The 14,592-nt window shown below is 31.8% G+C and overlaps 2 protein-coding genes across 3 annotated transcripts; both read right to left on the bottom strand.

Moving 5' to 3' along the window:
- Positions 1–451: 451 nt before the first annotated feature.
- Positions 452–959, bottom strand: LOC132641778 (LOB domain-containing protein 42-like). The gene has a single exon (XM_060358868.1). It carries the CDS (start codon positions 851–853, stop codon positions 467–469), a length of 387 nt encoding a protein of 128 aa, XP_060214851.1. The 5' UTR covers positions 854–959; the 3' UTR covers positions 452–466.
- Positions 960–12,684: 11,725 nt separating this feature from the next.
- LOC132641777 (LOB domain-containing protein 42-like) lies at positions 12,685–14,378 on the bottom strand. 2 transcript variants are annotated; one of them, XM_060358867.1, is made up of 2 exons: positions 14,111–14,378; positions 12,685–13,373 (listed from the first exon to the last, which is right to left on the bottom strand). In XM_060358867.1, exons 1-2 carry the CDS (start codon positions 14,298–14,300, stop codon positions 12,880–12,882), a joined length of 684 nt encoding a protein of 227 aa, XP_060214850.1. In that variant the 5' UTR covers positions 14,301–14,378; the 3' UTR covers positions 12,685–12,879. The 2 variants fall into 2 exon arrangements, with proteins under 2 accessions (XP_060214850.1, XP_060214849.1); XM_060358866.1 differs by having other exon boundaries at positions 12,685–13,436; positions 14,111–14,375.
- Between the last annotated feature and the right edge of the window lie 214 nt (positions 14,379–14,592).

Genomic DNA, 14,592 nt, shown 5'->3' with positions numbered 1-14,592 from the left:
AGCCAATTCAAACTAAAAAAGCTACTTCTACTAATTATTCTTTTGACTTACTCACACCATCATTATTCTCTAATCATTAAGTTCTTACTCGTTCTAGGAGAGGAGGAAATTCATTATTGTTCATCACAATTAGCATAAGTTTACTTCTTCTTTTTATTTACTTATTTTTTATAGATAGTTAATAATTTGCTTGTTTTAACTCTTACATTTGTATCAAATTACTACCAACTATGATTAACCTCATCACAAATTCAACTATTTGGGTAAAACATAAATTTTGACCCAGACAGCCCCCCAAAACAAAACCAAAAAAAAAAAAAAAAAAACGAAAGCCCATTAAAAAGGAAGCTGATTAATTAACATGTTATTACGCTGGACTCATCAACCCAAGAGTGAGCTCTAATCCTACATCACAATCTTCCTCCAATTTCACAGGCAAACCCGGTTCAACAACATTAAGGACGGTTCAACCGTTTTCAACAGAGAACGAGTCATGACTAGGTGCGCATTTCAACTCTTCTTCGATCTGATCAAAGCAATCCCACCCGATTATACTAAATTTTGATGGCGGCTCATTATTCATCAAATACTCTTTTGCAGAAGAAGCATCTACTTTAGTGGCCTTACGCTTGAACCGCCCATTCCTGGCTTTGACTTGCTGGTGAACCACCCCGCTTGATGTGTCCTTGGAAATGTGTCGAATATCACAGCTTTTTAACGGTGTGATCATTTGATGAGCCTCTTGATGATCTGAAGAACTATTATCATCATTGTTTGGGACTTGCATGATTGTTGAGCCATTGAGAACTGATTCAACAGCTTCTTGACAACGCTGCCAATTCCCAGAACACATCAACCCGACTGAACCGTTTACGGGGTTAATTATCCGGCCACAACCCTCATATAAAAGAGACCTAAATAGTGCTGAGAAAAGGAAAAAAAGAAAAGATCACAAAAAATGTGCTATTGATTTGAACTTGAACATCCCATTATATCCAACACCGCACTTTTCTAACCCAAAAAAAAAATAAAAAACTTTGGAACCAAACTAACCCATTAAAAAAAAAATCAAATTACGCTTTACGCACAGAATCTGTGCGTGAAAGGATCAAACTGTAACTTTTTAAGTTTGGTCCTTTCACGTACAGATTCTGTGCGTGAAAGGGGTATTTTTTTTTTTCTTTTTTTAAGCTATCAAAAATCACGTTTTTTTTCATACTCTGGACAAAGTAATCTGTGCGTGAAAGGGGTATTTTCTTTTTCTTTTTTTAAGCTATCAAAAATCACGTTTTTTTTCATACTCTGGACAAAGATTAGTTATGTTTCAAAATCTCGAAATATCAATATTTTATATAGAACTTAATATATTTTTTTGCGTACAATAACGTCGGCTCATTACATCAAGTATACCTAAAAGTTTGGATCGTCGTTTTAGGGGTTGTAGAGTGCCCCGAAGTAAGTTTTGTTTGCTTGGAAACTTATCATCTATAGATCTTAGTGTCATATTTTATAGGATTTTGATTTAAGTGTTTTGAAATAAAAATATTATATTAAAAAATAATCCATCCAATACAAGAGGTTCAACCAAGGTATAATATATCTCATTCAATGCTCCCACCAAGGTTAGATCCCATGTTGTTGGCATAAAAAAGAAGTGAGTAAAAAAGAGAGGCTAAACCACTAAGCCAAATTGGTAAACATTACAAAGTAGACACTTTTTATTTTTTATATTGTTCACTAATGCTATCTAACTCGTTTTCATAAATTGAATTTCGAACCTCGAAATTGACATTAAAAACATCATTACTACGGGATTAGCATCTCGAAATAGATTTTTATCATTAGATTTTTACTAGAGAAGAATGAAACTTTTGCACAAATTTGGGAGAAAATACAAATTGAATGGGATAACAGGCGTTTTTTGAAAAATCGGCTCGACCAAACGCAGTTTGTTCGCGTAGATCTCGAAAAAATACCCTGAATAAAAAAAAATCGCGTAAATCGGACATCCGAGCGCAAAGTTATGACCATTTAAAGTTTCAACAATTTACAACTAGTTTTCCACCTATGCTCCGGTCCTTATTTTTTATTTACGTGTGTGAAGAGGCATATGTATACTTGATGTAATGAGCCGATATTATTGTACGCTAAAAAAAAATATTAAGTTCTATATAAGATATTTATATTCCAACGTTTTGAAATGTGACTAATCTTCGGTCAAAGTATGAAAAAAAAACTTAAAGATAACAAGTTTCCAAACTTACTTCGAGGCACTTTACAACCCCTAAAACGATGATCCAAATATAAATGTATACTTGATGTAATGAGCCAACATTATTTTACGTTAAAAAAAATATGAAGTTCTATATAAAATATTTATATTCCGGTGTTTTGAAACGTGACTAATCTTCGGTCAAAGTACTGAAAAAAGCTTAATTTTGAGTTTGATTTCTAAAGATGACAAGTTTCCAAGCAAACAAAACTTACTTCGGGCACTCTACAACCCCTAAAACGATGATCCAAACGTTTAGGTATACTTGATGTAATGAGCAGACGTTATTGAATGCAAAAAAATATATTAAGTTCTATATAAAATATTGATATTTCGGGGTTTTGAAACATAACTAATCTTTGCCCAAAGTATGGAAAAAAAACGTGATTTTTGATAGCTTAAAAAAAGAAAAAAATACCCCTTTCACGCACAGAATCTGTGCGTGAAGCCTACTTTGGTTCTTTTTTTTTTTTTTTTTTTAATGGATTAGTTTGGTTCCAAAGTCTTTTTTTTTTTTTTGGGTTAGAAAATTGCGGGGCTCCATTATATCTTATGCAAGCTATGACATATTGTTTATCAGATATTAGTGTTTATAATTAAGTGAGTCTATGATGCAATACTGTTTTAATTTGTTATTTTTAGTATTTGACTTTGAGTACCTTAAAACCCTTTTGAATTGTTAAGTTTGCTTCTAATAATCAGACGAAAATTGGATAAGAAAATCTATAATTTGCGCCAAGTAAGGTTGTGCGGGTTGACCATAACATATTCTATCATATATATTTTTGGAGTTTGATTTAAGATATGTCTATATTCTTAAATTAGTAATGAACAAAATGACATAAAATAAACTAATCTCTCTTGGCATGATTGTCTACGCCATCACATTGTGGAAAGTTTTATTTACCTACTTCCTAAACTATTAATATATGTTCAATAATATTATTGTTTTCTAGTAACCCTCCTCCATGGTTGTCCAAAAAAAACAAAATTAAAAAATAAAATAAAAATAACTCTCTATGCTGTGACGAATCAACACTGCTCATAAATCATAATCCTTTTTCTTCCTAAGGCCCTTAATAATTAAATAGGTCCTTATCAAGATCATAATAAAGCACTTATCCCATTAAATTATCAGAAGATGGCTATCACTAATTAAACATCTAATGACTAATTAGGGTTGAAATGTCAAATCCATATTTTTCTATTCTAATTATGCGGAGAAACTTCATCGTTTTGCTAATCTATTTTAAATTTAAAAGATCTGATATATTATATTATTAAACTGCTTGATTAGTTTAGTCAGAGACCTAATAAAGATGCTCGACGTCACCAATTACCACTAAAAAACTTGCCTGGCTTTTCAATCAGTGATTAAAAGTGGTCGTAGACTCTTAGTAGGCGTACGTTTGCCATCAATTTTCAAATCATGTTTTGAAATCACGGTTTGTTCAGTCATGGTTTCAAACCCTAAATCATCCAAAAAAATATAGTTTGGAGTTTGAAACCATGGTTTTAACTTTTTAAATACAAAATTTAACTCATAAGTTGGTAAATATTTTTAACAATTACCCCCATCAATCATTTACCAATTTCATTAACTTCCACCAACCTTTATTTATGTCTACCAACCTTTAATTTATGTGGAAAGATTATATTAAAGAGTAGTTAGATTACTATTAATGTTAAATTTTCGTTTTTATTGAAGTAAAGTTTAATTAATTGATGTTGCATTTTTAGAAAAGCCTTCTAGTAGTGTACTAATTTTGTTATAAACTATGATTTGCTCATTTGGTAAGATTATATAAGAATTGAGAATGTTTTGATAGAATGTTTTGATAGTTTTCACAATTTGTGTGGTTTTTATGTCTATAAGAAAAAATATAACTTAAAATGTTCAAATTGTATGTCCAAACATGGTTTCAAACTATGTCCAAACAGGACTAGTGCAAACCAAAAGGATTTCTGATTCTCTTAATTAAATATTGAAAAATTAGAAAATAGTAGTAAGATTTAATTGGTTGGGATAATAGCACTTTTGATTCCTAAAATATTGGTAAATTCTTCTTTTGGTTTTTATAATATATGCCTCAGCATACAAAAATGTGCATTTTTTTCCGGTGTAAAATATGTTATATTTGATTATTTATAGAATTATATTACCGTCAGGCGCCAAATATGAAGTAATAGTATAACATAACATGAGTGATTAAGTGGTGGAATGATTAATAATTATGGTGATTTTATTAATATTGCCAAGCAAGAAAATCAAAACTTTACAATTCAATTAATTATGGGTTTAATGTATTTAGTCCGATATTGTAGGGATTAAATGAAGAAATTCCCAATTATTGAGGGACAAAACGTGCTATTAATCCATTAGCTTAACTCCGATATCAGAAGGATTAAAGTAAAAATTTATTGATAGTTGAAGGGTCAAAAGTGCTAATAAGACGTTTTAACTCTTTCCTTGAGGAAATTGGAAGTACATGTATAAGTTGGGAATCACGGCTTGCACGTCATATTCAACAAATGGATTTAAATAACTCCTTTAACACGTAGCCTTTTCTTAAAGAATTATAACTTGCAATTATATATTTGGGAAAATAAGAACAGGTAGAAAAGTAAAAGTTCTCTAGCTATTTATTAATTAAATAATCCATGGTGGACTATTAGGCAGATTCAAGTGTATACCATGGATGGAATCCATCGACATTGCTGCGTCTGATGACTTTGACAGATAGTTTTAAGTAAATAAGAGTCTGTTTGGATGGGCTTATGCCAATAAGCTGCAAACAGCTTATAAGCGAAAAAAAAATAAGTTAGGGAAGTCTAACTTTTTTTTTTTTGGCTTATAAACTGCTTTAGATAAGCTAAGTCAAATGGGCCAAATTATTTTTTTGAGCTTATTTTAAGCATAAAAGGACTTTAATCTGGTCAGTCAAACACTAAAAAAAACTAAAAACAGCTTATAAGCAACTTATAAGCCAATCCAAACGGGCTCTAAATGTTACAACAGTAAAGAAATGAGGAAACTCTTTATTAGTTGACCTTTAATTAGACGAGTATCTTTTTACCAAATACTAATGATTAAATAAATAGTTAAGTCAATCAAATGGCGTAATAATTTGAACATAGGTTGTGATCCAACAATAAGACAGCCGTGTCTAAGATAAACTGTAGACTAACTTTCTTTTAATTTTCTTTTTCCTAATATATAAACTGCTACTATATGTAGCTATTTGTTCATGTTCTACCTGTTTTGTGAAAAACAGTCCACGCACGATTCCCACCATAATATTGATTAAAGTATGTTAACCCTCCATGATGTATATGAGTACTAAGGCTGATGTGTTTTTGTTGGATACAAGAAATTAGTATAAATTCTCTTTTTCTTTAAGCATCTGAATGTAGTGGCCTCACTAGCTAAATATGAATTCATTTCAGATAAGCTCATTAATGGAGTAAAACACTTCTACTAAGCTAGCGTTTGACCATGGATTTGGGATTATATTTTGCAAATTTATCCTCAAATATCTGTTTGGCCATGAAATCTTATCAAATTTTAAAACTTTATTTTCAAAACATTTTCAAATTCCAACCAGTTTTTGGAGAAATTTCACTTCCCGTCACAAAACTTCAAAATTTTCAAGTAAATTGCATGTCCAAATATAACTTCAAATTTCAAAAATCACAATTTCAAAAACTCAAATTTTTAAGTTTCAAATTTCAACTTCATAATCTATGGCCAACAGGAGCTAAGAGACTCCTTGTTTACGGGCTAGAATTGGGTTGTCTATGTCGGAGGATGGGCCAATGAAGATGGGTCAAAAAGAAAAAACTGACATACTTTTAGACTCAGAAACTCCCGAAGAAGGAATACATATGAAACATTAGGTAAATTTACAACAAAAAGGAAATGACAAAGTAAAAAGTTGTGTACAACATAACACAAGTTTATATTATATGCGTGCTTTTGGATTTGATAATAATGTAGCTAGGGAACAAATATGCGAGGTATGTAGAGCCAAAACTGATAATACGATGTCATGAGTTTACATCGTGACACGAACACAAAACCTAAAGTTAAGGAAGGAGAAATCTAAACCTTCCCATCACATCACTGGTGGTGACAATAACAAAAATTAATTCTACATAGTTTGAAGCCACCACAGTTTCTCCTAAACAAACGCCCCAAAACACTTCTTTTCTTTATTGATGTTTTGTTCCCACGTACTCAAGTCTCAAGACTATCTTTGCTATATACCAATGTACTTGGAATAAAAGAAAAAAGATAAACTAATGATGTAAGTTCGGCAACAGAAGTAGATAATTTTGGAAAGAGAGATACCATTGAGTCTCCAACTACATCACTGTTAAAAATGTTGTAAGGTCAAGACCTGAAATTGATATTTTACAATAGATTTATTAGGTAATAACCAGTCAAAGCAAGCCTTAGAAAAATAAGACTAATAATAATTAAAAAAAAAAAAAGGACAGCCGATGCACAAATTATCCTGCGTTAGCAGCAGAGGCGGATCATGGATTTAAATATTATGAGTTCAATCTTTTAAGATTCTTAGCTTAGACCCATTGTATTTTAAAAGGTATGAGTTCATATCTACTATATATTGCAATATTACTAAAAATTTTAAAAATAAACTTATGCTCCGCGTCAAAAGTTAGGGGTTCAATTGAACCCCAACTTATAATGTTGTTGCTGCATACGCCCCTGGTTAGCAGGGTCCGGTAAAGAACCGCAAGCCGGAGGTGTGCTGTAAAAAAGAAGAAGACTAATATCAGTTGAAAATTAGATTAGGAAATAGCTTGATGGATTATTTGTGTTTAATTAGACTAAACAAAAAGGTCGTAATCCAGTTTGTCTATACTTTACGTGAGTTACTTATAAAAATTAGTAATTGATTTTGCTACCTCTAGTATGAAAAGAAAAGAGAAACGAACACTTGTTAATATAGACCATGCGTGAAATTATGGGAGAAATTGGAAAAAAATCACTTTTTATTTGGACCACTAGTTAATTAAGCTTTAATCAGTTATTTTAAAATATTCAAAATCTAGCCATTTTAGTGCGGAAAGAAAGTTGTGATAAAAATATCACTAGCTAAAAACACGAAAAGCTCTAGAAAACTTTACTAAAGTTTGAATTGCACATTTTGAAACTTTATCAATATTTTTTCAAAGTTCATTACAATATTATGTTAAAATTCCACTTGTCAAAGCTTCAAACTCCAACACAGAGCATTAGAGTTGTTCCGTGTTTCACTTGTATAAGATACAATTTTTTTTAATAAGGCTTGTTTGAATTCCACGACATAATCACAAAGTTTAACTGGTAAAACTTGAAACTCCACAAAAATATTTGGAGTTCGTAGCAGTACCTTGAGTGTAAAACTTATAGTGGTCGTTTGGTTTAAGGTATAACATGGGTTATGCCGGTATTAATTTTTATACCACGTTTGGTATAAGGTATAGATTTATCCCGGGATTATTTTATACCTTGTACCAAACGTGGTATAAAAATTAGTGCTGGAATAACTCAACTTATACCTTCTTAACCCACTTATACTGGTATTATTTTATACCATCTTTCAGATGGTATAAAATAATACCAACAGATGGTATAAATTAGTCCCGGGATTGTAATCCCGGGACTATTTTGACCTCAAACCAAACGACCACATACTATATTAATTTTATCCACGAATGAAGTAATCCTTCAATATTGTTTCACTCATGATCAGTGGCGGATTCAAGATTTTAACTCAAGAGGTTCGAAAAAAATAACAAAAACTAAATATAAAAAGTAATGTTGTTGATGGGAATCGAACCTGTAGCACTAGAGACAATTTTGAATACCCTAAACCACTTGAGCTAACCTTTTACATTTATTGAGGATGTTCAAAAGCTAATATATATACATAAACACAAAAAATCTATCCCATATATACACTGTAATTTTTTGCCGAGGGTGTTCGGGCGAACACCCTCGGTTGGCTATGCATCCGCCCCGCTCATGGTACTTATTTCACCCATACTAAACATTATTTCATTCTAATAGTACATTCTGGAGTATGAGTACGTATTTACCATTTTAATTTTTATTAAAATTTTATAAAGTTTAAATTGATAATAGTCAAACTTCATGATTTTTTCGAACTCCAGGACATTGTGCTGAAGTTTTCCTTATCAAAAATTTGAACGGTACCTTTTGTTTGAGTTGTTACGTATTTTAGCTCTGAATGTTTTTGTCAAAATATCATTTCCACCTTAGAAAATGATAACTTTATTTTACAAAATTAACCCGCATTGCTTGTACTCCATTTATCTTTCTACAAACAAGTCTACACAAATAATTTACGAGAGTTCAGAAAGTAGGTGTTCGTTAAAGCTTTGAATTAATGAAGCAGTTAATTATTGAGTCAGCTAGTACTTAACGACAATGTGGTTGCCCCAATCGTTCTTCTTTCTTATTTTCAAATGACCAGGACAGAATTAAAAATATAAAAAAAGGTACCCCTCATAATCCTGCTAAGTTGATTATGTCCAAAAACTAGCAACTGCAAGACAGTGATATTAGTGATATTTTACAATAAAATTATGAGGCGACTTGCCAAAGCAAAAATTATAAGAAAGCTTATGCTAATAATATAATTGGATTAGCAAATCATGGCTCCACATGTTTGCATAATGGAAACTTGAGCACAATGAATCTAGATACTCTCTTGACTTCAGCTTGTTATGAAATAATCAAACCCTCTAATTAAGAATTAATTAAATCACTTCCATGCCCAATTTCGTCATCCGTGCTGTCATCTTAGAATATTTCTAATTCAACCAAAAAACATTATGTGTATATAATTGGCTTGTGCCTGGCACATGCCTTCTTCAACCATAAAAACTGCAAGTTGCAGTTGGAGATTAGAAGATGAAAGGCACTATCTTTACTTGAAAATCAATTTTAAATTAAGGACTCAGGGTGTGTTTAGTACGTAGAAACCCGTTATCTACGAAAAATAAGTGGGTTTTTTTTAATCATTTATGCTGCTTGATAAGTACGAAAAAATATTGCCCCAAGGGTAAAACACTGGGGGTGAGGCTGAGCGGGCCAGTGCGGGATGGCGGGGTCAGGGGCAAAGCTAGAATATTGGTTACTGATTCAGCTGAACTCGTAATTTTTATCCAAATTATATATTTGTGTTACAAAGTCCTATGAATATGTACAAATTATTAATTTAAAAGCAATTAAGTAACTTAAAAATTAGAATCCAAGAACTCATAAGCTTCAAACTCTTACTTTGCTTCTGTCAGGGTGGGATTTTGGTTGTTGCCGCATAGGGAGGAAACAATAAGCTTGGAATGCCACTTATAGAACTTACTTTTTCTACTGCTACTAAAATAATCATTTTCCTCATTTTTAAGAACTTATTTTCCTTAAAAAACTTTCTTTTAAAATATTTTAACCAACGAAGCATGAAAAAATTAATAAATATTTTCTTCCGTACAAAAAGACGAGATATTAGAAATAATGAGGGTTTTTTTAGTTTTTGTTTTGTGTTTTGTGTGTTTTATTCACTCGAGTTCAAATTGTATTAGTCAAGACGAATATGTGACGAACCAACAAGGCTTACTGGCAACAAGTCAGCAACCCATAATGGCATTGTTTTTTACTTTCTTAATTGAGAAGCTTCCAAAGATTTGAGTTTGAAAACATTAACAAATTGTTGGTTAGTATATAGGGTCCCAATTAAAACTCAAAGCTAATAGATATAAGGGATAAATACACGGCATAACTAACTCTACTATATATTTATATTTAGTAGCTATAATTTAAAATAGTTATATTTCATAGCTAATTATAATATGTTAAATACAACTTATAGCTAATTATATATATAATGTAGAATACCCATATTACATTATTCACTTTCAACCTACCTCTCTCATCTCTCTTTCTCTTTCTCACTTTCACTGCTCTCTTCCCTCTTTTCTTCCTTCTCTCTCGCCCATCTCTTTTCTCCCTCAATTTTCTCTCCTTTTTCCCCTCTTATCCCTTCTTCGCCATTGGAGAAGGGCAGCTGAAGAAATTAATGTTCTTCCACGAACTCATATAACCCCCAACTGGTTGCTAAGTGATACAAATAAGGCAAGTAGTGTTGCTTCCAGATCTGGCCCCCGACCACTAGTGTTGCTTCCACTGAATCCGGCTCCGTCGGCGCATAAGGGTTGTTGTTGTTGTTGTTATGAAATTTCAGGCAAATCTGGCCGGAAATCGTCTCCAGATCTGTTCGAAACTAGTGATTGTATTCACATTTTTGAGTTTTTTTGTTAAATTTTTTTATTGTATTCATTTTTTAGTGGTGTATTTGTTAATTATTGATGTATCTATATTTTTATGTATTCAGTTTTACTTGTTGTATTCATTAATACAGCGAGCTCTTTATGAATACAGATACTCATTTCAGGAATACAGTGAAAAAATTATCATATTCATGAATACAGTGAAAACAAAAATTGAATACAGCCAAAAAAAAAAAATGAATACAGCAAACATAAAAGTAGCTACGAGCTGTAAATCAGCAAAATGTAGCTATGCCATATTTTTAACCCTCAAAATGTAGTCATTTATGAAATTTTCCCTAGATATAATGGAGTATACAATATATATAACCTATTGTTGTCACCACGTGATGTAAGCTAGTATATAATTCGATATGTTACGTTAAACATGAGTCAATTATTAATTTTTTTTTTCTTACACAACACCACACGCACCATGTTTTTCTCTCCCCTTCTAATTAGCTCTTTAATATGCTAAAACCATTTTAAACTTGCATTACAATTGTGAAAAATGTCTATGCACATTTTATGATTTTGATTTAAGCTATATACGTTACTAGTGAACAAATTTTATATTGTTAGTACAAAAAATTGAGCGTGAATAACAATGCGGCAATGCATAGAGTCATTAGACAGGGTTTACCTTGTGTCCACCTTGAGTGACATATATATACAGATAGGGTTTAAGTTATATACATTATATTGTAAGAAATTTTTACCTTATCAAGCACTTTTACCTATTGTACAATTATTTTAAATTAAGAATTTCAAATTTTTATAATTGGCTTGATGTATATAACTTAAGCTCATGAGGTATTGAGATAATTGATATTTCAATTAGCAAGTACCTTGTGCATACAACAAATTTAACTTGATCTTGCGCATATCAACATCAACAAATTAAATTAGATGATCATGCTATAATAAAGATTAGTAGTTTCAGTTCATATGATACACTTTTTCTTGGCTTATTATTTCTAAAAAAAGACACACTTCTAAATTAAGAAATTATTAATTTTACACTAGTTCTCATTCCTTAGAGAGAAGGTTTTGTAACACATAATATTATGGCATGTTTAAGGCTACAAATTTCAAAATTTTTACAAATGCTATGACATGTTTAAGACGATAATTTTTTATTTTCCTTTTGCACTCATGCGTTAATCCAAACTATATCACATAAATTAGAACGAGCGAAATAATATATTTGTTCTATTAATTAATTGCATAGAAGCCCCTAGATTCCTGGGAACCTGTCCTCCAGCTAGCCTAGCATTTTCCTCATGTCTATGATCCAGAAATAAGGCAAAAGTATGCCTGAAACTTTTCTCAAAAAGTCGGCACACTCCAAACTCCACTTTGCCATTGCATGTATAGCATTTGTCGACAAAATTTCTTCCATGCTCTCCCACGTGTTCTTCTTTCTTCATCTTTCTTGATATTACCTACTTCTCTGTCATCACCAATCCCTTTTAGCTCCTTTTTCTTGTTGAGTTTAATGATCTACATGTCTTTTCTGCCATTACTAAATCTATTGATTTTGATGTCTTAAAAACGACGACTACTATTGCTATATCTTTGGGGACAACAAAGAGAGGGAAGAAAACATTATAAAGCTTGTTAATATAAAGCTTAATCTAAGAAAAATATAAAGCTAGTTAATTATATTCAGAATTTCAACTTGTTGGATTCAATTATAAAGATTCTTAACATTGAACTCTCCACATACTTTTAAATATATAGGTTCGGAATTTAATTCATACTGTATGTAGCACTAAAATTATATATGTAGAGGACTGTTTCGGTTAGCCAAGCGGAGATAGAACCAGATATATTTTGCTAAGCAAATGCAGGGTTAAAATGAGTTGCTTGTAGGTGGAATTGATGGAATATAATAGATCAGTATTATAGGAGGAGGCAGAACCGGATTTGACTATAAAGCTTCTCGCCCTCTTAGACATAGTTCTAAAGATTCAATTGCAAAGAATACTTCTAAGAAGCAAGTTCAGAATATAACGCTAGGAGCAAAATCTTGAAATATTTGTTGCAACTAGTTTTAGTTAAGACCACTATAATCACTTTGTCACTAAACTCGATGTTGTGACAACTTCATTCATTACATTAAGCAACATCTCTACATAATTACACTTCTTTTACCTCTATCTATTCGTATATGCCCCCAAAATAAAACAAAAACTCTAAGAGATTAAAAAAAAAACCCATTAAAAAGGAAACTGATTAACATGTTATTACGCTGGACTCATCAATCCAAGAGTGAGCTCTAATCCTACATCACAATCCTCCTCCAATTTCACAGGCAAACCCGGTTCAACCCGGTTCGCTAGCATTAAGGACGGTTCAACCGTTTCAACAGAGAAGGAGTCATGACTAGGTGCGCGTTTCAACTCCTCTTCAATTTGATCAAAGCAATCCCATCCGGTTATACTAAACTTTGATGGGAGCTCGTTATTCATCAAGTACTCTTCTGCAGAAGAAGCATCTACTTTAGTGGCCTTACGCTTGAACCGCCCATTCCTGGTTTTGACTTGCTGGTGAACCACCCCGCTTGATGTGTCCTTGGAAATGTGTCGAATATCACAGCTTTTTAACGGTGTGATCATTTGATGATCTGAAGAACTATTATCATCATCGTTGACTGGGACTTGCATGATTGTTGAGCCATTGAGAACTGATTCAACAGCTTCTTGACAACGCTGCCAATTCCCAGAACACATCAACCCAACTGAACCATTTACGGGGTTAATTATCCGGCCACAAGCCTCATATAAAAGAGATCTAAATAGTGCTGAGAAAAGGAAAAAAAGAAGTGAATCAGAAAAAAAAAAAAAAAAAAAAAAACATTTCAAGATTTTTCATCTGCATGCGTACCTGTCAGAAAGACAGATTCAAGTTTTCAATTTTATAATTTGGAAATTTAGTGAACTTAAATAAAATTTATATCCGATTTTGATACGAGTATATTCAATTAAATGCTACCTGCTTCCATTTTACTCCCTCTGTCTCACTTTATGGTAGACGATTCAAAGACCTAGAGTCAAACGATCTAATTTTTGTGTGAATTCTAACATAAAATCTTCAAATTTTTCGAAGCAAAAAAATATTTAGAAACAACACAAAAGTTATTTCAAATCGCAATAATTAACAATTTGAAATATTTAAGAAGCATCAGTAGTAAAAGAAAACTCATTCAACTCTTTAAAATAATAATAATTGAATCACATAAAGCTTGACAAATGGAGTACATGGCAGTAACTAAGAAAATTAAACTTGTTTACACCTTTAACACCTTATGAGTTACGATTTAAAGGTACCATAACATTTTACGACTATAAGAATAGATTAAAAACAAAAAAAAAAGGTAAGTAATTTAACTTTAAAAAAATTCAAAATATACAAGATGTGTATACTTTTTAAACAGAAAAGAGTGTCATATAAAATGAAGACGATAATAATATATACCAGGGCGGAGATTATCGGGACCAGCATTGATGAGGTTAATGAGACCAGCACGGCCATAAAATTTAGCAAGAAAAACAGTAGCGTTAGCTTGAGAATCAAGGGATCTGATCCATTGAAGACATGGCCTTAAACTACAATTCTCACTACAACCTTTTCTAAGAACTCTGCACCCATTGCAGCTCATTCTCATGCTTCAAAATAATAAGCACAAAAAGATGAGAGAAATGAAGAAAAAAAGAGAGAAAAATGTTTATAATGAAGGCGAAGAAATGGAGAAAAGGGGTATTTATCAATGAAGAGATGAAGAAAGGGGGTGGGGGCTTGAGAGGGGGGGTGGGGTTGAGGCTAATGTCATGTTTGGATGACCAAGTAAATCGGTGTGAATCCAAAATTTAAAATTTATGAGTTCATACAATAATTTATAATTAAATCACTATAATAACAGAATTCACGATCAAATATTCATAAATTATATAAGCTAT

Source organism: Lycium barbarum, chromosome 5 (genome assembly GCF_019175385.1).
Source record: "Lycium barbarum isolate Lr01 chromosome 5, ASM1917538v2, whole genome shotgun sequence".
NCBI lineage: Eukaryota > Viridiplantae > Streptophyta > Magnoliopsida > Solanales > Solanaceae > Lycium > Lycium barbarum.
This window is presented reverse-complemented; position numbering and strand designations above follow the sequence as displayed.